Source organism: Volvox carteri (assembly GCF_000143455.1).
Source record: "Volvox carteri f. nagariensis unplaced genomic scaffold VOLCAscaffold_15, whole genome shotgun sequence".
Lineage (NCBI taxonomy): Eukaryota > Viridiplantae > Chlorophyta > Chlorophyceae > Chlamydomonadales > Volvocaceae > Volvox > Volvox carteri.
In genome coordinates this window covers 1,297,480-1,321,260 of record NW_003307558.1, presented here as the reverse complement: position 1 = coordinate 1,321,260, position 23,781 = coordinate 1,297,480, and the positions used below count along the sequence as shown (strand labels likewise).

At 56.2% G+C, this 23,781-nt stretch overlaps 3 protein-coding genes across 3 annotated transcripts in view; 2 read left to right on the top strand and 1 right to left on the bottom strand.

The window, feature by feature from the left end:
• Window positions 1-6,179: 6,179 nt before the first annotated feature.
• Window positions 6,180-9,657, top strand: VOLCADRAFT_90125 (uncharacterized protein; the record flags this gene model as incomplete). The annotated part of the gene is made up of 5 exons (XM_002949721.1): window positions 6,180-6,240; window positions 7,071-7,642; window positions 8,223-8,424; window positions 8,900-9,037; window positions 9,470-9,657. The coding sequence occupies 5 exons, from the start codon at window positions 6,180-6,182 to the stop codon at window positions 9,655-9,657; spliced, it is 1,161 nt and encodes a 386-aa protein (XP_002949767.1).
• A 3,654-nt stretch (window positions 9,658-13,311) lies between these two features.
• On the bottom strand, window positions 13,312-20,706 carry VOLCADRAFT_104423 (uncharacterized protein; the record flags this gene model as incomplete). Its single annotated transcript, XM_002949608.1, has 14 exons — window positions 13,312-13,483; window positions 14,036-14,116; window positions 14,626-14,738; window positions 15,255-15,312; window positions 16,165-16,221; window positions 16,480-16,538; window positions 16,835-16,919; window positions 17,405-18,207; window positions 18,562-18,739; window positions 19,398-19,456; window positions 19,605-19,649; window positions 19,689-19,952; window positions 20,109-20,223; window positions 20,498-20,706. The coding sequence occupies 14 exons, from the start codon at window positions 20,704-20,706 to the stop codon at window positions 13,312-13,314; spliced, it is 2,298 nt and encodes a 765-aa protein (XP_002949654.1).
• Window positions 20,707-23,084: 2,378 nt separating this feature from the next.
• Window positions 23,085-23,781, top strand: part of VOLCADRAFT_90123 (uncharacterized protein) — a gene marked incomplete at both ends in the record, with an annotated part of 2,906 nt that continues 2,209 nt past the window's right edge. Inside the window, 2 exons of the mRNA XM_002949720.1 lie at window positions 23,085-23,184; window positions 23,318-23,373. Coding sequence (XP_002949766.1) covers window positions 23,085-23,184; window positions 23,318-23,373 — 156 coding nt within the window. The remainder of the gene's footprint in view (window positions 23,185-23,317; window positions 23,374-23,781) is intronic.

Here is a 23,781-nt window from a genome sequence, read left to right as displayed (position 1 = left end):
TCTCCAGTCGCTCACCTGCAGAAAGGCAGCAGAACATATTGGATGCAAAGCGAGCTCAGGGAGGTATTGGGAAACAGCGAGATCCACAGCGAGTCCAACACGGTACGCCTCGACACTCACCCGGAATGGGATAAAGGGGCGGCCTGTACTTGGACGCCGCCTTCATCAGCTTGCGCCTGGAGGGGAGGACGGGACGACAGGCACGCACCAGGCGCTAGTCAGTCACTTAGGGTTTGACGTGACGGCCCTCGCCCTGGTAGTCATTCATGCACATCCGATGATGAAGTTGGGTTTGCCGGGGGTCGGGAGTGGACGCGAACGCGGGCAACCCGGGAAAAACAACATTACATGGATAGTCGCAGCTGACATCGGCGACCGCGGTCCGTCTGCCGCCGGCTTCAGTACCTTAACCTTATGTTCTTGTTTTTAGGATTGGAAGCGATGAGATTCTTAGCCGCTACGCACATCCCGTCGGGCTTCCCTCCCACCCCGGGCCCCGCCCACACCTGCGATACACCCCGATAGTCCACTGCGTGAAATCCAGCACCTCCATTGCGAAGAACAGCCCGCCCAACACCACTCCAATCACCTCCAGCGCAAACCGCGCACGACTGTTCCAAAGCCGCTGCAAGCGGGCAGGCAGACCGACAGGAAAGCAGGTGGGTACATTAAGAACATGGCTTTCACCCCAGAACGCCGACACGACGGTCGTCGCATCTCAATCACACATCAAGATGGGGGGTCAGGTGGGGTGCCAGACATTGCGCGCGTTAAGTTACATTGCGGAACGCGGGAAGGGAGCGCTCGGCGCGGGACTGGGCAGCCGCTCGAAAGCGCTACTCCCCTAGTTCGTACAGATACGGCAGGAGAAGACACCTGCCCTGTGCGTCCTGTCGCTCCAGGCGCTCGTTTCTCACGCGTCCCCACACTCGCTGGCCTTTTCCCCTACCTGATCGGCTATCAGCCACACGAGAAAGGTCTGCGACACGACCCATACGAGGTAGGCCGAGACCTGCGACCCAAAGCAGGAGGTGCGGAAGAGCAGGAGAAAGCATGGCAGTAATGAGGGTCAGTAGGCTTACGCATACCTATGAAGTCGATTAGAAAGCGACGGGGAAATTTTTAAGGATGCTACCAAAATTAACCCGGGTGACGGCAAGGCCGCAGCGAAGATGGGCGATGAGCCAGTAAACTCCTCCCCATACAGCCATCCTCGTTCCGGCACCATGCAACATCCCACCTTCGGGTCCGCTATCCTATTTCTTGTTAACCGCACCGATACAGACTCGGCATCTCCCAACCTAATCCACTCGCCCATCCTTCCTCAAGCCCTACCCGGGCCACAGCCTCTGTTCCGCCTTCAAGATGTACATGTGACGCCGATTCATTTCGGGTTTTTGAGTTCTGACCTGGTTTCGGGTTGCAACGTCTACCAAACGTTCGTTCCCCACCTGCTGCTGCTGCTGCCGCCGCCTTTCCACCGAGGCCACCACTCCGCCAAATAACTGCCCGTCCTTATCCCCGACTATGCTACTCGTTTCCCAGGCTGTAGCTCCATACAATCCTATGCACAAAAGCGTAGTCCAGCCGGGCTCACCTGCATGAGAAACCACGTCTTGCCAAATCGCTGCCACTTGGTCTGCAGCAGTGTCTGCACCAGCGGGTCAACCAGCAGCTCCAGGTGTCCCTTGCGCACCGAGGTCTCAATCGCGGACGGCACGTACTCGCCGGCGTTCTGGACCGTGTCGATCTCGCGCAGGCTCAAGCTGTACGACGTCACAGGGCCGTACGCCCACGCCACGCGGCGGCGCTTGTTGTATATGTGTTGCAGCATCTCCACCTTGCCCAACGAGGCCGCCAGCAGCAGGGGGGTCTGTGGGCAGAAAGGGGAGCGAAAATGCAAAACATTGATGATTCCGGAGAGGGGACGGACTCAAAACGCGTTAGGGTCTGGAGCGGAAGAAGCTTTGCTATAAAGGTGGTAGCTTTTGATGGCACAGGAAGAGAAGGCGCACGACAACACAGCGGGCGGCTAAGCCCCTTTCCTCCACACCCGAGCGATATGAGTGGGCAGTTCTTGATTTCTGAGGGATGCTTCGTGCCTTCGTACTGGGGCTGCCCCGACGGGGATGGGGCTCTGTCGGGTCTTGCCACCGGTTTTGCGCGGCCGGCTTATGTATGCTGGGGTCCCTTTACATACGGCCTTGTCCAACTTCAGCACGGAGGGGCCACCACCCGCAGCCTTTATCAAAGGTCTGGTGTTGGGTGTTGGCGGATTCGTGAGTATCGGCTGTCCTGTTCGACGCGGTTAATGATGCCCCGCCAAGTCTTTTGGGGTCCCTGGGCCACATGCCGGGAAGTGGCTGCTAGGGTTGCCCGCGTTTGGCTAACTATCCTGCTGTAACCTTAACCCTGGGCCTCCAGCGCAGGCCGTGCCTAGCGTCCCTCCTTAAGCAGTGCTGCTGATCAGAGGAGCAACTCTGGTTGCTTGGGGCTGTCCGGGACGTGGTATGGAGCTTGCCTTGCTACCCCCTCGGGGGCCTACGGTGCTGATGATAAGGACCAGCACTGGCAAACCGTTCGGATTAACTGGTAACGTTATTCGTTGAATGCATTAACGAAGGAGCCGGAAACCGGTGAAGACACAGACCCGATGGACAGGGACCGGGGACTGTGGCCACATCTCTGTTGTTCCGCACCTGCGAGCGGTTGTTCTGCACGTGCTCCGAGGCCCCACAGTACTCCACCAAGTGATCGTACATGTCAGGCTGGTCGTGGTAGACGCACATATGCAGGGCAGTGTTGCCCCTGTCATCAACGGAAAGAGCAGTAGCGGCGGGCCGAAACGGTGGGGGATATGCTTAACGAGACTGTCCGTTGGGACATAGGTCGTAACGGAAGACAGCTGAACTCGTGGGTCCGGTGCCTGCCTGCCACTTCCCTTCCTCCAGAGTCTTTGTCTTCAACCCACGAGGCAACCGGTTTCCTGCTAGCTGGCCAGTGGAGCGTCGGTCGGCCTTTCTAACGATGCCATACACCAATAGTCCCCCGCCGTCGGCACACGCCCGAAGACAAGTTACATCAAACAGTGCCCAGCGGCAGTGCCGACAAAAGCCGCTCGGAGCTGTCGTGCTCACAGCCGTGCGCCGCCATCACGCGCTTAGCACGTTTACTCACCATTGGTCCCGGTCATGGTTGACCCGTGCACCGTGGCGCTTCAGGTACGACACTATGTCTTTCTGACCGGTGCAAGCTGCAAAGCTAAGCGGGTACTCGCCGTAGTATACAGCGCTGCCGGGCTGGAAAAAGGAGCCGTACGCGCGGGCGCGCACGTCCGCGCCGTTTTGCACTAAGAATTTGACCTGCGCGCAAAATGCGCCAGAACACGAGATGTATGTTAAGGCGGCAGTGGCATGGAAGAGAAGATGGCCCAGCCAGTCCTTGCGGGTCCAAGATGTATGCTGGCAAGCTGGAGATACAGATGGAGGGACGGGATCTGGATGAAGCCAGCCAAAGGGTTGCTTGACCCGAGTGTGGAGGAAACTGGCTGTAGGAATTCGATTTGCGCGGCCGCCAATGACGGGCTTAACCCTGGTTGTCTCGATATGCTGGGCGGCGAGAATATCACGAGAGGTTCATTTCAAGTATCTCGTGGGACGGCTATGCGTGCAAACGTCGTCTTGCGGAAATGAAAGTGTAGTGGAGGGTAAGCCTGGCCGCATATATCCCTGACAAAGCTTGACTGGAGATGGCATCGAGCCTGGCACCTACCATGTCAAAATCATGGTTGACGATGGCAATATGCAGCGCTGTCTCGCCTTCGTACTGACCCGGCGGGTCTGTCTCCGTCTTACGCTCCTGGTACGGCGTATTGACCAGAGTCTTTCCGTACAGTTTTACTAAATATTTGGCAATAGCCAGAGTCGAAGGTGTGTTCAGCAGCATGGCGATATGAAACACATTCTCGCCGACAGGGCCCTTGCTGTACACATTGCACTGGCTTGGAAACAGCCTCGTTATCATCTGCAAACAGGTGCAGACAACATGCAAATCAAATGCGACATTGCACTTGCACACCTCTAGAAAAGTGTACTTTCGCCTAACGGGTATGCGTCAGTATACGTGTTTATGGATGAAATTCCTGCTCAAATGCCTCATAGGACTACTGGGTGCCGTGGGAAAAATAACATAACAGACTCGCCATAATGGAAATTGACGCAAGGTGCCATGATGACTTCAGACTACATACCTCAAGGTTTCCATACTTGACGGCGTGCCAGGCTGTACCGGCTGAGTCCATAAGCTTGGCTTGCTGGACCACATTGGACTTGGCCGCCGTTAGAGCCGAGTTCATGCCAGACGGCTTCCTTGCCGCCGATGTTCTCAGTTCGGACATTTCTGGTTAGCTGCCTTGACGGCAGCTTTCCCCTGGAAGCTGTCCTACAGTCGTCTTGTCTTGTCCAGGCGCAACGAATAGAAGTCTAAAATGTTTACGTTAACCTTTACAAGGAAAAAGAAGGGCTATGTCCAAATTGTTTTTGCTACCTTACTGGATACCCATTTAGCCAAACGTGCTTCCATTGGGGGAGCAGAAGCAGGCGTTTCTTTTCGGCATAACTCACTAACCTGCCTGTGCAGAAGAGACCAATAGCAAACCCTAAGGGTTTGAGCCTGCCGGTTACAAACCAAGCGATAGAAAAAGACGGACGCCGTACAGTCATAACGGTCCTCTCCGACGGTTCCGAAAGCAGAATAGCTGCATGGCAAAACTTCTTCTTCCTAACCTAGCTTACATGTGCCTAAATCATACTATGCTTACCCAACGTAAGCCTTGCTGTAATGGATTTGCTGGAGCGGCGCTCTAGGCAAACTTATGTCAAACCCCTTGAGTATGGGTATCTATAAAGATAAATGTTAATATTGAGACAACTGTAAAGCCAAATCCTTTCTAGCGGCCGTTAACTAACTGGTAGTTATATATACGTCACTGGATGTCCTGAATAGCAGATGGCAATTTGCCGGACTGACCGGCCGTCGTTGGCGCTGCCTACCATTAGCATCAGCTGCAGATACTCGCAGGTTTACCTGCTTTGGCTGGGGGGGGCCCTGGGACTTCCACACAGGCCCGCAACCCTCCATAGCACGCTGCCGAAACCCTAAGCTTGCTGGACAACAACATTTACGGCCCATAATCGCTAACGATTGCAGGGCAGGAATGACAACTTTTCCTGTCCACCAAAATGACAAAATCCAGATGGTCCCAAACTTCTTCATCCTTCTTCAGGGCCGAGCATCGAGTGCAGCAGGTAGCAAGGAACAGCTAAGCAAACGATCGGGCGCGAAAAGTATACCGAAGGCTGACGAACTGCCAAAACAAGGACACAAAGGAAGCAGCGGTACAGTATGTGTCAGTATTCATCTCCCCCGAAACGGATTCGTTCGCTTACTTGGGTTATAGCGCCTATCGCCGCCTCGGCCCGTCGGAATGATCCGACAGGGCATGGAACATACGTTCCTACACCTCCTTCGTTTCCTTTCCCACAAACCACATAAAAGCAGTCATATGCACGCCCTCACGACATATCCATCTTGCGGCGATGCAAGCTTTTTGTGTAGTGGCATTGGCGACTTGGGCCCCACCGTGGCTCTTCGGTCCGTCCTATGCCGCCCACTACCGCCCGCGGACGCAAGATCCAAACGGCCCGTGGGACGGGTCACCCTGTCAAAAAAAAGCACCATCCGTACACATGTACCGTTTGGCTTTTCCGATGCCCCGATGGCTCCCACGGTGCGGTATGCCGCCGGTACCATTTCCCAGTGTGCCACTACGAGGCCCATGACAAAGCAGGATTGATGTGGCATGTTTTATAGCTATGATAGGTTCTTCCTCAATCGGCGCCCAGCAGCAATCTAGGACAGTCTTCGCCAATTGAGCCGGTGAGCAATTCGCATCTGGATAGTCGTCAACACTGTTTTCTTTCATACAGCACTTTGTAATCTCTTTGTTGCTACTGCTACTGCTGCTACTGCTACTGCTACTGCTGCTGCTACTGACGGGTCTATTCCGGACGTGCGGGTCACAATAACGGAGAATAACGGGTCAGGTCCCTAACAGTCAGCCCCGCCTCACGTGGTCCCACATGACCCGACTTGCAGCGTCCAGCAGCCCCCACCGAGCCATGACCAGCCGCCTGGTGCTGCTGGCGGTGGTGGCCGTACTGTGCCTGATGGCACCGCAGGGTGAGTGGCGGAGGACATGGGGGACGTGGCAGGAGGGCGAAAAATGGAGAATGAAAATGAGACCTTGAACAGTCGCTACCGTCAGGATGCGACACACCCAGGCCGCGGCACATATACTTGGCTTTAATCAATCTGATGACTCGGCTCTCGGCTCCCCGCTCAGCTGCAATTGGACAGCACACACAGTCCGGGATGTAGCTGCAGAAAGTTCACGATCCATGAATGACATGCGCTCCAGCTCTTAAATATAATATTTTTGGCAGACGAGGCCTTTCAGCGGTGGGCATAATACTGCCGTAAAGTGGTGTACGGGTTCCTCTGGGTGCTAGGTTCTCGTCGTCCGGAGTCTGTCTGTCCCCGTGGAGTTGAGTTAGCAGGTGTCTCTGTTGCCTCTTGTTTCTCTTGTTCGCCTCGCTGCCATGGAAGCTTCTGGTTATGATGGGCTTTCCAGCAGGCCAGGGAATTTGGAAATGAAGTGAAAATCACTTTTGGGGAGGCGGATGGTCCTGCATGGAGCGAAGAACAGTGTTCAGAGAAGGAGTTGTCCTTGACAAGTCAGCTCACGTGCCGTACATGCGGAGAGGCAAGTCACAACCCCAACGCTCCGGTGCCGACCTTCTTGCAGCTGAGCGCTGTAATTCGCGATTGGCGACTTTAGTGGGCACGGTTGCCTTCGGATGCTCCAGGGCCCTTCCTGGGGTCCCGTCTAACAGCATGTCCCATCCCCAAAACTGGGTGTTTGCCTTTCTTCCTGCCTTTCTAACCTCCCAAGCGCCCCATATGCCGCATCGCCGCCGCTCATCCCCATGGGTGACCATGCATGCATGCAGGAGCGACCGCTGCGGGGCAGACAACAGGAATCGAAGAAAGGTTCACTTGGAACGCGACCTGGGATTCCTGGGATAAGGCGTTGGCATCGATTCTTAAAAAGAAGAGTCCACCGCCCTCGCCACAGCCGCCATCACCCCGACCACCACGGCCTTCACGGCCGCCGCCGTCTCCACGCCCGCCGCCATCACCACCGCCGCCATCGCTGCCCGCACCACCGCCGCCGTCACCCTCGCCGCCGCCTCCCTCCCCGCCGCCTCCCTCCCCGCTCCCACCCTCCCCGCCGCCTCCCTCCCCGTTCCCACCCTCGCCGCCACCGCCCTCGCCGTTGCCACCCTCGCCGCCACCGCCCTCGCCGCCGAAATCTTCGAGACTCATTTCCAAACCAAACAAATGGAAATCCTCGGCCACATCCTCGCAACAGGACCCATTGCACCAGTCGCTGCTAAGTAGGGATTCTGTGCCAGGTACTGATTTGAAGGCTCAAGAAAACGATATTGAACTCGAGGCGAAGCTGTCGCCAGCATCACACGCAGCCACCATCACCATCAGGAACAGCGATGACGGTAAAGAGGTAGGTTGGATAGGGTAGGTTAGAGTAGGTAGGGTAAGGAGCAGCATCTGCCAATGAGGGGGCAGCCGCAGAGCCACCCTGCAATGTGCTTACTGCGCCTCGGTGTATTGTGCGAATCGCCAACGGTGCTGCAGGACTTCCTTAGTACGGCTCGGCGGTGCTTCTACGTCTGTGATAGGGTGGCTGCAGGAATGGATGTGCGTGGATGTGCAGCATTGAGTTGCAGCATTTAAGTGAGCCCTAAGAGGGGAGCTGTGCAGCGTATAGTCGAGTGCAGAATGCAATGAAATTCGCATCTGGAAAGCCGACCGTGTGGCTGAAGGTGAACGTGCGGACGTCCACGGCGGTCCGAATGCTCTCAACTTGCTTAACTACTTGTTGTTGCCGGTCGCTGTGCTGTGTGCTGTGCCACACATATGATATCCGATATCCCGACACCCCAACACAGAAGAAGCCGTCGCCGCCGAATCCTCCATCGCCACCGAATCCTCCGTCACCGCCATATCCACCATCTTCACCGAGTTCTCCGTCGCCGCCAACTTCCCCGTCGCCGCCCACCCCACCAAATCCTCCGCCACAGCCTAGCCCTCCATCGCCGCCAACTTCTCCGTCGCCGCCCAGCCCACCAAATTCTCCGCCGCAACCTAACCCTCCATCGCCGCCAAATCCTCCGTCGCCGCCCAGCCCGCCAAATCCTCCGTCGCCGCCCAGCCCGCCAAATCCTCCGTCGCCTCCATCGCCACCCAAGGCCCCTAAGTCTCCGTTCGCTCCCAACGCACCCGGTAAGGAACCACTCCCAGGAACGATTTCTCGACCACGACCTGCCAACTCAAGGAGAGCGGCTCCAAGGAAACGTTCGCATGGCTGCATACGGCGGGATGGGATAGCATACTTGGCCCTTGGGGCTTGAGCTGAGGGGTTTTGCCAGCGGATCGGATGACAGTCTTGCTAATTCCGTGCCAAAACACGGGGCTGTGAGCGGAACTTTCGCCGCTTGACAGCTTTCAACTAGCTGCCCGCTGCAACGGTGGATAGTCAAGCAAGATTTCTATCCCCTAAAATTTAGGGAATGCCAGCGCGCACGGTGAAGGGCCATATTTTCTCTCACCATACATCGCATGTGCAAACATCCACGACACCACAACACGGGTGTCGGAAGCTGCTGGCCTGTTGGCTGAATCCTCGACTCCACGGCATGGTGCTGCGCTAGTCTTGATGTGTGTGTGGTGGTGTCTTTTATGATATCATTTTGAGCAGGCAAGGAGTATGAGCAATTCAAGAAAAAGAAGTGGATGTACATCATTTCCAACTCCAAGTACTCGTACGAGGGCGCCGACTACTTCTGCCAGTCCAAGGGCTACATCTTGGTGCCGTACTATGGCAAATACAAAAAAGGTGCGCGGAAGGCAGTCATGGCACTGGCGTGCAACACCACGCTGGCTTGGTTTATACCATGCACGACAGTAGTAGCTTGGGGTGCTACGGCTGCACAGGACTCTGCGGCAATGCATGGCTTCAGCTGGCCATCCGCTATACTCACATCCTTCAAAGTCTGATCCACCTGAAACCTGACAGAAGGCCTATGTCGTGCACACATGCAATCGGTGACCTAGCGTTAATAAGGCCCCAATCCTGATGACAAGCGTCGCTCCTCAGCAACCACTGCTGCTCCCCAACTTCCTTGCCAGTGTTCCTGCCTGCTGCATCATCAAGCGCGTGTCCTGCAGCTGTCCTGCTACACAAGCTGTGCCACACGTTGCAGACTTGACCAGCCACTCCGTGTACCCCGCTTGGTCACTTCTGTACCATCGTACTTCCGTAAACCAGACCACCAAGACGCAGCCTACTCGGCATGCTACATGAGCGGCAAAGGTTGTTGGCTTTGGGACTCTGAGGAGGGTTCCTGCCCATACGTGGATCCCAAGGGTGACGGCGAGGCGTACGAGGGCGACTGCAACGACAAGAATTACGCTTTCTGTTACAGAGGCTGGGGGGAGAAGAAGAAGCAGCCCTGATGTGGGACTGGCACCCACGGCCGGTCGTTCTTGCATGTCACTCCTGCATGTACACGGCCGGTCCTGGTATATCATCGTCACTAAGAGCATAATTACCTGTGAGCCGTTCATTTCATCAATCATGCCTGGGCTAGGACTGAGAACGAGAGTGCACGGTGTTTCCCCTGATGAGAGACTTCCTGGGATTGCTTGCAATGAGAGTTCCGTGCGTGTTGTTCTGTGATCCTACGGTCAAGGCGGTCAGCTGGAGCCCGAATCAGCCGGACCCTCGAGGGGCCGACCGCCTTTCCTGACCGGTCTTGCAAAATGTGCCGGCTTCCCTGACTGTTCTTGCAAAGTGCGTTGGCTTCCCCGACCGCTGTCTCGTTCACTGTGCAGAGAGCGAAACAGCCCAGCAGTTTGCGCATGATGGGCCTGTACGGATAAAAGAGGCCCCGCCCTTTTCCTGGCTTCGAGGAAGCCGACACAGCCTTGTCTGAAGTCGTGATGTAACACCCTCCACCGAAACCAAACTCCGATCCCGAAGAACACCGAGGCCCTCGAAACCAATTGACAGCTTGCTTGTGCATCGTGCAGTGGGATCCTCCTCTTTTAATGTCTCGGTGCAGCCACCACCAGCTTCACCCGGGCGCAGGAATGCACCGACAGACAGGCAGAAGGTTGAGGAGAACCCTCGTGTCTTAAAGCAGAAGAGGTCTGACGCACTCAGAAATATTGCAGTATAATGTGTCCCCGTCACGACGCGATTTATACGATTACCTCTATAAAGTACCATGTAGGCACGGCGGGCCGGGCATGTGAAGTGCCCCTCCGCTGATCCTTCTGCTCATGGAACAAAACTCACACCGGCCATGTGACACTTATTAATCCGTTTAGGCTCCCCAGCCGCCAGCAGCAGCCATAGCCCATGATTAAATCTTGGCTGGTGGCGGCGACACGTAAAGGCTCGATTGAAGTTTGGATATTTGGAGACTTTTGAGGGCGGGGTTTGTTTGCATGGTAAGCGAGGCGGTTGTGGCTCGCTTTGAGGACTGAGGATTGATGACGTGCCTCGCTTTTCGTAGAGTCCCATATAAAGGGGAATATATATAAAAGCCTCGGCCTGGCAGGCATGGGCCGCCTGAGTAGGTTTATCAATATCGGTTATTGTATCACATGACCTGCTCGCCATATGCCCATACTTTTTGGCCACCGAATCCAGGAGGCCATAACCCATGATCGAATCCTGATGGTGTCCTGTAACTTCTATCTTCGGATGCTTCATGCTGCAAGGAGAAGCAAGCATTTTCCCTCAAAACGTCCTATATTCTATTATTTGATTATAGCCGCACGTGCAATTAAACTTCCGTGGTTGCAGTTGGTGAAGGCCAGACAAGGAGCAGAAACTCATAGTTGCAATAACCAGCAGACGCTCATTATGTTTCCGTGTTGCAATCACGACGGAGCCAAACGAGTTACGCACGACGGAGGGTCCTGGACGTGACAACACTGACGTTATTACATCCCCTACGTGCCTTTTGCTTCCGCACTTACAATTCCGCACTCAATTCTTCGAGCCTGTGTAGCCAGCCCTGGGATACAGTTAACAAGCCCGACGGAAAAAGATAGCAACCTCGGTCGCTGAAGTTGTTTTTGTTTTTGTCGACTGCAGGCAGCAGGACGCTGAATGCAAGGATGTATGCTGTGGGCAGAATCCTAAGTTGCAGCATGCTCACACCTCCCGTCCATCCCCAATGATCTCGACACATCGGCACGAGTGACCCCGGGCTCAGCACGGGGCCCCGAGGCCAGCTCGATACGCCACATTATCATCCTGTACTCCCTAACTCGATCCCCCTACCAGCAGCTTCCGAAGCGTGAAAGCAAAGATGCTGCATCCGGATGCGCGCCGCCCAAGCCCGCGTACACCCCAAGCTTTGAGAAGTATTGCATAAATGTGGGCTCGCATTCACCAAACAATTTGGCCGCCGGTCCCCTTGATCTTGTCAGCATCCTCTTAGACTGGTAGCTACACCGCAGCACTTGTACCTCCTTACGTAATAGCATATCGGTCATGTACGGTAACTCACACACTTGGCACAGCTCCGCATGGCTGCCGAGGCGACACGGCGGACAGTACGGCGCAACTACGAATGTGTGTATTGGTTAGGAGGGAGCATTCGCTGTAACAACACACACGCATGCGTAGTATTGTTTACACAGAATACCTCGTGCTGTGGTCATTGATAGCTCGAAAAATGAAGGCGCGGGTATCGCCCAGCGACACCACTGCCGAGCTGGGGTCCACCTGTCGAGCCGTACAGCCATGTAAGGGTTAAACAAAGCCAATCGCGACAGAACGGTACTACACTCATGGTCAGTGGCCATGTAGCCCTTCATATTCACGGAGTTCGAACAAAGGGCGACATGTCCCCTTTTTCACTGGCGAAGCTACAGGCGGACCCTGGTGCCATTTTGACCGGACAGCTGAAGGGGGCGTACATGCAGTACTAGGAGGCTAGGAGTGCAGCCGTGCGGCTGTATTCCCTCCTAGTGCAGCAGGAGCAGCAGGAAGAGCAACGCGACGCAATTGAGCTTCCGGCAAAGAAGACACGGCGGCCATGGCCGGACTTCAACTGCGACTATAGCTTCCGATGGGGCAAGGGCAACAGGTCATTAAATGGTCAGAGACAACGGTTGGTTCGCCTGCATGAAGCGGCCGCTGAAGTTGAAGCCGCTTGGTGTGGCCTAGTCGACGGCCACCCATCCTCGAAGGAGGAAGCCTGATGGCAATCGAGACGTCTCTAGACGCGCTGCAAAAAGCATTTGGAAATCAGGCGAAGGAGTTGGTCATTGAGCACAACCGTGGCTGGGACGTGCTGTCAGTGGGAGTGCTGTCAGTCAGTCAGTCAGCGTCGTGTCTCATAATGTACTCGCATGCCACGCTGAACCGAGAATTGCATTTAAAAGCTAATACTACAATTTGCTACAATTCGCATCGATTCACTGAGCCTGGCTACCGATACACTGATAATCATTCTTGGTCGGGAGGTAGGAGGGGGCCAGGCGTTACAGGCCTGCCTACCGAAGGAAGACTTATTTCGTTGCTTGCAGATATACCGTTTGTAACGTACCATGTTCCCCTGGTGTAAAATATAAATTTAGTTAATGCCCAGCATCTTTCATGGGCCGACTGGGCAGGTTTATCTGAAAAACAAATTTGAGCCCTTAAATCCACCTGCTCGCCATATGCCCACACTTTTGGCCTCCGCCTCCAGGAGGCCACGATGTCCATTAACTTTTACCTTCGGATGCTTCATGCTGCAAGGAGAGGCAAGCATTTTCCCCCAAAAATTCTTTATTCTTTATTTATTTATAGCTGCACGTGGAATTCAAATTCCGTGGTTGCAGTTGGCGAAGGCCGGGCAAGAAGCAGAAACTACGAATGTGTGTATCATTTACACCTTACGTACCCTGCCGCTATTGCTACGCAACTCACGCCACCGCTGCCAGCGACCGCAACTGCCAAGACGGCATTGCGGTCACAACCACCGCCAGCAGCATAGCTAAGATGAATGCGCCAGTGGACGGACCCCAACCCACATACATAGAATGAATGGGCGTGCCACCAGCCTGTCAGAGCGTTCAGAGGCAGCCAGACAGCAGTCCGACACATCACGGCAGCAGGTAGTGACCCGTGGGTCCTCGCAGTCTCTCCTTGAACACCAGCGACATGCGCGGCCCCGCATCAGCAGCACGCTTCTCCACCCGCACGCAGTGCTGCAGCCGGTCCTGGCAGTCGTCAAACATGAGCACCACGTCCCCGTTGCGCACCCGGTAGTGCCATCTGCGGAGGGCAGGGGGGCCCAGAGGGCGGCAGCTGTTCAAAACAGGGTTGGCGGCAGTTGTGGGCAGCTCTCGGGAAAGGGGTTTGAGATTGTGGGCAGGGGCTATCGGGGCTACTGGGGGGGCCGCCAACGCAGGAGGAACACAACACATGCATGCGGCGGCGGTGGATGGTGGAGTGGGAAGGTGTGCTCATGTTGTATGTGGGCTTTCCGGCATTTATTCTTGTTAGGCAGGAGGTGTATGTAGGCCGTGGCGGGGTGACGTTGGGGTAGCGCATGGTGGAGAGCATGGGGCGGTTTACTGTTTGAGACGACGCGCACGCATGGGTGGCGCAACAGATGGGTGCAAGGGGGCCGCACGACACCGCTCCGCCTCTGTGTTCTGTTTGTATATACCCCTTGATGATGTCCGTACAAATGGCTCCGTACAGATAAGGCGTGATGAAGTCGTTAAAACCAGTAAAAGGTTTTGACTCTTTCACGAATTGGTTAGGAGGGAGCATTCTCTGTAACAACACACACGCATGCGTAGTATTGTTTGCACAGAATACCTCGTGTTGTGGTCATTGATAGCTCGAAAAATGAAGGCGCGGGTATCGCCCAGCGACACCACTGCCGAGTTGGGGGTCCACCTGTCGAGCCGTACAGTCATGTAGGGGTTCAGGAATGTGGAATAAAGACCAGTGAGACAGAACGGTGGGTACGACACATAGGTACGGTCAGTGGCCATGTAGCTCTTCATGTTCACGGAGTTCGAACAAAGGCGGCATGTCCCCCAAATCTGCACACCGCTGGTTGCCAATCGACGTGTGGCCCGCCACATGAGACAACCGCACAGCACGCCAGGTACAACTACCCGACGAACACACAAAGCCGCACGTGCAATATTGCCCCCCCCACCCCACCGGTGGCCCATCTGCTTGCTTAGATGGAATCCCCCAAGTAACCCGCACAGTCCTCACACAACTGCACAACCTGCACCCTCGTAATGCACTGCTTTTGAAAGCCGTTGCACGCGCTGCATGATTGTGCCCAGCTGTCCCGCGGGCCCTTCCCAGCTGTCACCCCCCGGTGCAAAGGTGCACTACTAAACCCCAAACCAACCAAAAACAACACAATATGAAACCGGCCCCACCCTCACCTGTCGTACAGTGGGTCCACGTGGTACCGCATCCCACACTTGCCGTCGGCGTAGTAGTTGATGAGTACGCTGTCGTACTTTACACCAGTAAGCTCCCACAGCCTGTCCCGGACCTGCGCAGAGCCCCATTCATCCAGGCGCACATATAGACATAAGACATACATACATACATACATACGTAGGCGCTACTTCCTTCTACTGCCGCACGCAGGCAGCCACACGCGCACGGGCAGAGTGGGACAGCAGCGTCGGCGGGCTGCGCAGCTAGCTCCCGCCCATGAGGCGGCTAGGGTACGGCAGCTGGTGCTGAACAGTTCCCCTCCTGTTTACTGATGGCGCAGATCTCGATGACCTCGATGTGCTAGGGAGGGTTGTTGTTGGGTGGGCAGGTATGTGTGTGGAAATGACTGCTCGGCATACGCCGGCACGCCTGCAGATCTGTTGCGATATAGTAATAGTGCCCTAGCATGCCCCAGTCCGGGCCCAGTGCCGCAAAGCGCCATGGGGAGCCCGGGTCGCCTACTCCGCAGGTGACGCAGATTCCTCCCTCTCCCCGGTGCAACCCCCACCTAAACTGATCCCCCAGGCTGGCCCTCACACTCATCCAATATCGCCCTCCAAAGGGTCACCTGGCGGATGTGGGTCGACAAGCCGCCGGGCTGGGGCTGCATCTCCTTGCCGCTATACCTGCCGTGCGAGAGCATTGTGTTACAAACAACAGTTGTAGCACCGCGCTTACACACATGATTATCACAAATTGCTGAATATGAATACAAGAGACGTACGGAATATGGAACGTAAAGGCATTATCAATATCATTTCCAAAGGCGTAGCGGTTGCCACTACCGAATGGTACCATGAATGTGGAAATGGAGATTGTAGCAGCTGTCGTACAGTACGGCACGCATCGGCAATACATACCGCCAATACGTATATCTATCTATTTTGGACAGCTCTAGGCTGCTGGCCTTTGGTACCCCTTAGGGCCCGTATGGGGCTCTAGGTTACACCTTCGGAGAGTAACGCAACCCAAAAAGCATATAGCACGCACACACGTAAATGCGCCAAAGTCTATGTCCATCTCCCGAGCAGGCATTTGGACTTGTGGTAGCTGGCTGCCGAAAAGGCCTCTATAGATTTGCTAGAATTCCGCTTTTTACCGCGTATATGTCTTGACGGTGTTTGCCGTACTGCACGGTAGCTACTACCGCAATGCACGCCCGCGGGTGCCATGGACACGAAAGTCAGAGGGAGGTCATTAATGGCACAATCCCTGCCTCACAACCTTTCCCACCAGCGCTCTGTGCCCCCAGTGCAGCCCAAAACATGATACGGTTGCAGCGGTAACACGGATACATTTCTGGGCCCTGCATGCGGGCCCTATGCCTGCTGGGCCCTGCATGCTCGCGCTCGCGCGCTAATAAGTACAAAATCGCCGCCTGGTGGGCGGCAATGCGGCTGAAGGCACAAACGCATCGTGCTGAGCCAACGGACGCAGGTATCAGTGTACGGCACTGAAGTGAACACACAGATACATACCTGAAGGTAGCTCCGATCTCGGACTGCCAACCCGTCCGTCTGGACTCCTCCACTGCTCTGCGTGTACGGTGCAGTACAGCTCAGTACGGCATAGTACGGTACGCAACGACTGGCAGCCCCTTTGCACGAGTATAGAGCTGCTGTCTAGAGCTCTCCAGGGGCCGACGGCGGACAGCATCAGCACACCTAACACAACACAACACGTGTCGTGACAATACCAAACGACCCCACACACCCCGCACTGCACTCCTCAGCTGCAATATCCGGTGTGGCTGGCTTGAACACGCGCACATACACGCACATGGAGACACACACCTTCCTCCATCATCTAAGTAAATGGTGTCCCTCCGCAACTCCACTTCGGACATGAAATCCTGATAGGTAAGGGAGCACCAAAGGGGGCTAAAAGCCAACGCGAGGTGGGGGGAAACCGATGCGACAAACAAGGGGGGTTAAGCTGCCGACGACACCCAAAGCGAAAGGGGGGGTTTGAGGAAAGGGGCCGCTGGTAAAAATGTGGGCGCTGCCAACAATTGGCTAAAGTACACTCCCTCCTCGTCCCCCTAACCCCATCCCGCTCTGCCTGCCCTCCACTTCCTCCCGCTTTCACGTCCACTTCCCCTGCTGCCCTCCGTACTCTAGTTCCCGTACTCCTCTCGCGGCTGCTCACATTCAACCTGAGCTCCGGCATGAAGCGAGGCACCACACTGAAGGGCACACCCATGGCGGGCGCCAACACGCGCAGCGAGTGCTCACTGCGACCGGAGCAATCCAAGAAGGAGGCGTCAAGGCGGGGAGAGCCCCAGGCGTCAGGAGGGACCAAACAAGGCTGAGTGGAGTCAGATTGGGTCGGGGTGGAAAGGCCGGAGTCCGGCCAGGTCGGGTGGTGTGGCCTTTCGATCGCCGGCGGGACTCACACGCATCCTCCATGGAATCGCATCGCACACGATAGAACACACACAACACGCCGATCTAGCACCATGGCCCGTGTCAACCATCTGCATAGCAGTCCTGCACATAGCAGTCCTCGAAGCCAAGGAAGCTGCCGCAGCACTATCAATCCTTCAGCAATGCCTGCAGCGGCAGCAGCAGCAGCCCCGCACACTGGTCACCTGGTGCTAAGGTGACGCGGTGAAATGCCCGCGTCTCAAGTCAGCGCATTGGAGCATACCCAGAACCCATGGAACTAAGCACGTTGCACGTTTCCTCGGCACATTACCGGTCGTAATGTGCGACACACCACGCCAAGTCCGCAAGCTCCTGGTGACCCAGCGACCCACGGGTCATGTGGGCATCCACAGCCGCCGTCAACACTGCCAGCTGCGCCGCCACCGCTGGCGGCAGACGTGCAGTCAGCAACGATGACTGCCCGGGACAGATGGCGCTTGGACTGCCAGCGCCACTGCCTCCCCCAGCCAGCTCTGCTGAAGCGGATACTGGCGCTGCTGCCTGACTCGACCCCCAGATTTGACATCCAACGAGGGCCGTTCCAGTCCCTTCGCAGTTAGGAACCGATGGTGATACGGCGGAGGGTGGGGCTGTCGTGGCATCAGGAGATGGAGCCCACCGCCCCTCCCCCTGCTCCCAGGCCACCACCTCCTCCACCCATTGACGAGCCAGCGATGCCAGCTGCGCGCCGTGCAGCTTGCGGAGGTCGTCTAAGCTCAGGGAGGTGGCTGATTGCGGGCCAGTACCACCGCCGTTTCCACCACCATGGACACCTACGAAGACGGAGGCCCACATGCATACATGATCTTGATGCTGCTCCTGCTCCTGCTGCGGCTGCGGCTGCGGCTGCTGCTGCTGCCCGTAGTTTTGCTGCTGACCTTGCGGGGGATTCTGCCTGTGCTGTCGTTGCTGGTGCGGTAATGGCGGTTGCGGCGGAAGAGGTGAAGGCGCCCGTGGTTGCGGCTGTCGCCGCCGTCCTGTGCCATTCGGGGCACTGACACCTGCCCCAGCTGCAGTACTTCTGGTTCGAGCTGCTCGTGGCTGGGACGCCTGGGACATCGAGTCGGGTTCGCTGTCGGCTGTACGTCTGGGGTCCTGGGAAGGCCACGCGGAGGGGGGTGAGGCCGGGGTGTGTGTGAGCTGCTCCGCTCGACCTCTGGCGGCGGCGGGGTCCCCGGATCCTTTGCTTGGATTGGCTGAGTGCTTTGGTGGCAGGAAGGTGGCTGGCGTGTGAGGTATCCGCTGCTGTTGCGGCCTGGACTGCTGCTGCTGTCGTTGTGCTTCCTCCCATTTCCTGGAGGGAGTAAGATGCAAGCGCAAGGCCAGGGGCCGTGGGCCAGCGGCGGCCGGTGCGATGTGAGGCGTTCCTTCCCGGCTGTTAAGTGCTAACCGAACTGCAAATCCCGTTCCTTGCCGATGGTGAAACGTGGGTGGATGTGCTTGCTTTACCTGTGCTGCTGCGCCAGCCTCTTCTGCCTGGGAGTTAGCGGCTGTGGCACGGCTGCTGACGCGACACCCGTGGCACCCGTGCTTGGGGCAAGGACAGTCCGCAGCGTTTGACTTGTGAAGCATGTTTCCGAAGATTTCACCTGATACAAGTGAAGAGTGACATGGCGATGAAGCTTTCCTGCGACCGGATGTGGTGCGGTCTTTCGTTCATGACACGGAGTGTGCGCTCTCCACACAGTAGCCATGCTGCAAACTTGACTCTGAAGAAAATATATTGCGGTGTATTTTGAGGTGAACTTAGCTCATCAAGCGACGTGGGGCCAGCTTATTGTACGTGAAAGTCGGTGAAGGCAAGCCCGTTAGCGTACGAAGCCGTTGGCCAGATCCACAAACGCTGAAACTTTGCCTGCTGGGCAAGGCAAACATGGCCATATTATTCTAATATTTCGCTGAGCACGCCGGTGCCCTGGATTCTGCTCGTGGCCGAAGTTGGTGGCAATTGCCGAGGTGGCCGCCCAAGCCTCAGTAATTCTTGCGATTAGTCTAGGTAACACCCTTTAATATGTATAGGAAAAATTTATGCTGAAATGGCCACCAGATTACTACAGACCAAGGTGTGCCCTTCCCCACGCAAACACGACCTTTACCAAGGAGCCCTAGTCATTCATCTTATGGCCAAGGAACTCAGTGATTTAAATGGAATGTGTTCATTAACTTAAATGAAGAAACTCGTGGCGCATCATTCGAACTGAGTTAAGTCTACTTGCATCACCCAAAGTACCTCGCGCCCTGGTGGGCTGCGCGAGCCTATAGTGGCCCGAGGTCGTCAACCGCACCTCGCAGAGGAACCATCACCAAAGTCCAGTCGGCTAACAAAGGCAGACCTAACGGGTTCCTGCATGCGCGCAACGGAGCTAAAGTCCTAACGCAGCTCCAAACTATCCACATCGCTACTCCACAATCACACAGTAATCATCATCACCATCATCATCATCATCATCATCATCATCATCCAGCAACATCCCGGCGTCGGTCAGGCCCACCGCTGCCATGCCCGACGCCGCCGCGCCAATCCCCGCCACCGCCGACTGAGTACGTGCACGCGGCGGCAACGGGGGCAGGCCCACCGCCCGCCCCACTGCCGCCGACCAAACCGGCCGGCGCTGTGTGCCTGTCGCCGTGTCCTCCTCCTCCGTCTCGGGCGCGCGCTTGCGGCTGCCGCTCCCCGTGCTTCCGCGGCTGCCGCCACTGCTGGTGGTGCTGCCGCCGCTGGTGTTGGAGTGGCGCCGCGCACGCGAGGGTTTTGGGCCGTCAAGCACGTTGTAGTAGATGTCGAAAACACGGTCCGCCACGGTGTTGGCGGTGCACTGGAAAGTGCACTCGGCCCTGGCCTGCAGCAGGGAAGCCACACATAGAGCATTGGGGCTGTATGCGCTATCACAGGGTTACTCGTTATTGCCATTGCCTCCCTAATCCCTGTCCACTAAAAATTAATCCACCTAAGTTCAGGCATCCAAATGAACTATTCTGGCACACCTCTGGCACACCTTGCGCCGCCCCTTCAGCGTGTCCAGCGATAGCTTCTGCTCCTCCCGCCCAATCGAAGCGCAGAACATAAAGCAGCGGTTCTCCACCCTACCGTTCGGCCTGGCGCGGGGTGCGCTGTATGGGAAGGACAATTGACACACGGTTAGTCGATCGCGTGGGTTGGCGTGGGTTGACGTGTCGGTGTCTATATTTACTCCTAAAGACCCCAATCCGGCTGCTGCTGTGCTTCCAAACTCCCAATCCCCGGCATATTCACCTGAACATCCTCGTGACGGGACCGTCGCACAGGGGGCACTGCAGACAGTGTGGCGGACATAATATTCTTAAGCACCTCACCCGGAGGGTTGTTGCTGGCATGGCTGCTGTTGTTGCTGCTGCCGCCGCTCACCCTGAAGTAGTGACAGTCATCGCTGCTGGTTGCATGTGTTCTGTGTGGACAAGCTGCAGGTAGAAGTTGGTAGGTCGGCTGAGCATGCCACCGGCGCCAAGCATGTCGCCTTCTTCGGCGTCTTCAGCCTCGCCTATGTCGCTGACCTCACCGATATCCCCGGCCTCGCTTTCAGAGCTGGACCACCATTCGTCGTAGTCGGCAGACATTTCGCTGACATAGCCGTTGCTGTCCGCCTCCGCAACAGGTCCAGACAGAATTAGACCCGTTTCTGAACCTCGAAATTCCCCGTTTGCCGATATCTGTGCACAAGCCCGCTAAGAGAGGCATCTGCCAGGGAACCAGGTGGTGCACTGCTTCGTGGCCCCGTGTGTGGTGTATCTCTGCAGGAGTGAGTGCACAAGACGTTGAAGCAAGAAACTCAAATAAGCCACGTCCTCCCAAGGTGAGCAAGTTAACGCCGCTGCACGTCTATTACCGAGTGTTAGCCTGGCGGGCGGTGAACTCACCAACCTACTTTTCGTTGACGATGTGTCACTGGGCACGATAGAGCTAATGCTAATGCTAATGCTTTCTAATGCTAATGCTAATGCTAATGCTAATGCTAATGCTAATGCTAATGCTAATGCTAATGCTAATGCTAATGCTAATGCTAATGCTAATGCTAATGCTAATGCTAATGCTAATGCTAATGCTTTCTGGGGCTACTCGAAGCCTACTGCAAAGCGACGGGTATGGCTTCGAATGCCGCGAAGTGTGAGGTCCTCATTTTGGGGGCACTACACGTGAGCGGAAGCGGCTTATGGGAGCTGAGTACCGGTTAGCGGACTGCCCCTAAGCAGCCTGAGGCCCCTAAGCAGCCCAAGGCTCCCGAGCAGCTGAAAGCCCCCAAGCAGCCCAAGGCTCCCGAGCAGCCGACTGTCACTATGCAGCCGAGACCCAAAAACAGCCGACTGCCCCTAAGCAGCCCAAGGCCCCCGAGCAGCCGACTGCCCCTAAGCAGCCCAAGGCTCCCAAGCAGCCCCAAATTCCCCTACAGCCCGTGAAGGTCGAAGTCGAGAAAGTCGAGAAGGGGTAAGTTGGGTGGGATGCACATGTAACCACTACATCGCAGTATGTCCCAATCAGTCTTGTCCTACATAATGGCCTCGATTGGAAGTGTGCTGCCTGCTTAGCTTCTTGGTGAACACTATACACTGCGATGAACGAAACTCACTATACTAAGTACTGTGCGGCACTTCCGGTACCGTTCTGTACTGTACTCATATTAAGCACGCCAATCACTCCTCCTAACCGCTATATCCATATGCACAGTGAAAGGGCAAGAAGTGGTATTATATGATCTACCATCGGGTCGGTGCAGTGAGCTTGCTTGGACTGGGCAGGTTGAGGCGCACTTGACTCGTGATCTAGGTCTCCACATGTTCAGAGGCTAGCCGGAGGGACAGGGGGAGCCGGCCCGGTAGTTGGGTTTTGGCGGAGTGACCGGCTTCCGCTAGCCAGTGATCAGATTCTGTGTTGAGCCGCAGCGGATGCACTGCCCGGGAGTGCATGAGTATTGGCCCGTGCGTGCTTGCCTTGCTGACCTCACCACGAGCAAGGATATGGACGCGAGGAAAGGTGACAGTTCAAAGACGTTATACAAAACACGCTAGCAAGGCCAGGAGCAATACCCACATATGCTAGTGGATGGTACCCGTGAGCCGTTACGGGACCAGAAAATTGTGGTTCGGAGGTGCTGATGCAGCCATACGCCTCTGGGTCCGTCCCGAGACAGTCCAAACAACCTCATGAGGGCAACCCCACAGCAACTAATGCGCGTATCAGCAGCCTCAGATAGGCAGCCGGACAGCGAAAGAATGAAGCGCTTTAACGAGCTTGTGAAAAGGACTGTATCGGCACCGATACGTCAAGCCGTTGCGTGGGGTTTAATGCGCTCAGGCGCCAACTCGTCACACGTCACGGTGTATCCTGTCATGTCCCCGGCCATGTGGGTCTGCTGCCTCTGGATCCCTTGCTGCTGCTGGTTAATGGAATGGCTTTACCATGGCCGCGGGCGTCCTACCTGCCAAACGACATTTGCAGCCAGCCTAGCTGCGAATGTTGTTCCGACGAATTACTTGGATAATCGGCATCATTCTCTCCGCGCGCAGGTGTGCAGGCCGCCAAGTTGGTATCGGGGAAGAGGACGATCCATCCAGTGCCGCCCACCAGTGTCCGCTGCAATCGGAACGGCCCACCGAACCGGCTGGGCCGTCAAGCCCCCCACTGCTGCACGAGCCTGTCAGCGACGAAGCCAGTCCCATAAGCCATCACCTGAAAACTAAATGGCGCTGTATCAATCTTGCTATAAAACATTGCGTAGGTGTCGTGCTATGAACATCGAACACTGATGAACTTGCATGCAGAGCGGTGGCTGGTGTTTAGGTGACGCGCAGTTCCTCCGCTCTACCTAAGCGGAGCACCTGCTTGGCTGGGTCCTCGTGAACCTCGACCTAAGCTGTAATCTTGCTGCTGAGGCTTCCCCCGACTTGTGACTAGGCCGGGTCAGGTCCCTAACAGTCAGCCCCGCCTCACGTGGTCCCACATGACCCGACTTGCAGCGTCCAGCAGCCCCCACCGGGCCATGACCAGCCGCCTGGTGCTGCTGGCGGTGGTGGCCGTACTGTGCCTGATGGCACCGCAGGGTGAGTGGCGGAGGCCATGGGGGACGTAGCTGGAGAGAGGCCATTGGGTGCCGAGGCCCGAATCCTGCGGGCATCTGCCAGGGAACCAGGTGGTGCACTGCCTTGTGGCCCCGTGTGTGGTGTATCTCTGCAGGAGTGAGTGCACAAGACGTTGAATCAAGAAACTCTAATAAGCCACGTCATCCCAAGGTGAGCAAGTTAACGCCGCTGCACATCTATTTCCAGCCTACCACAGCCCACCGGTAGCCCACTTTGTCTTTGATGTCCTGAGTCCACCACATTCCTCTCTCCTGACTGGATAAGAGGTCCAAAGTGCTCAACAGCTAACAGATGGGAGTTTGGCAAACCAATTTAATGATCCCTTACTACACTTTATTGACCTTGCAAACGCCGCATACATCAATCGTTTTTTTGTCCAGGCGCCCGAGGCACCTCAACCTCCGTCGCCCGAGCCACCGAGGCAGCCCAAGGCCCCCAAGCATCCAAAATCTCCCGAGCAGCCGACTGCCCCTACGCAACCCTGTGCTCCGGAGCAGCCTGCTCTCCCTAAGCATCCCAAGGCCCCCAAGCAGGGGATCCCAAGGCTCCCGAGCATCC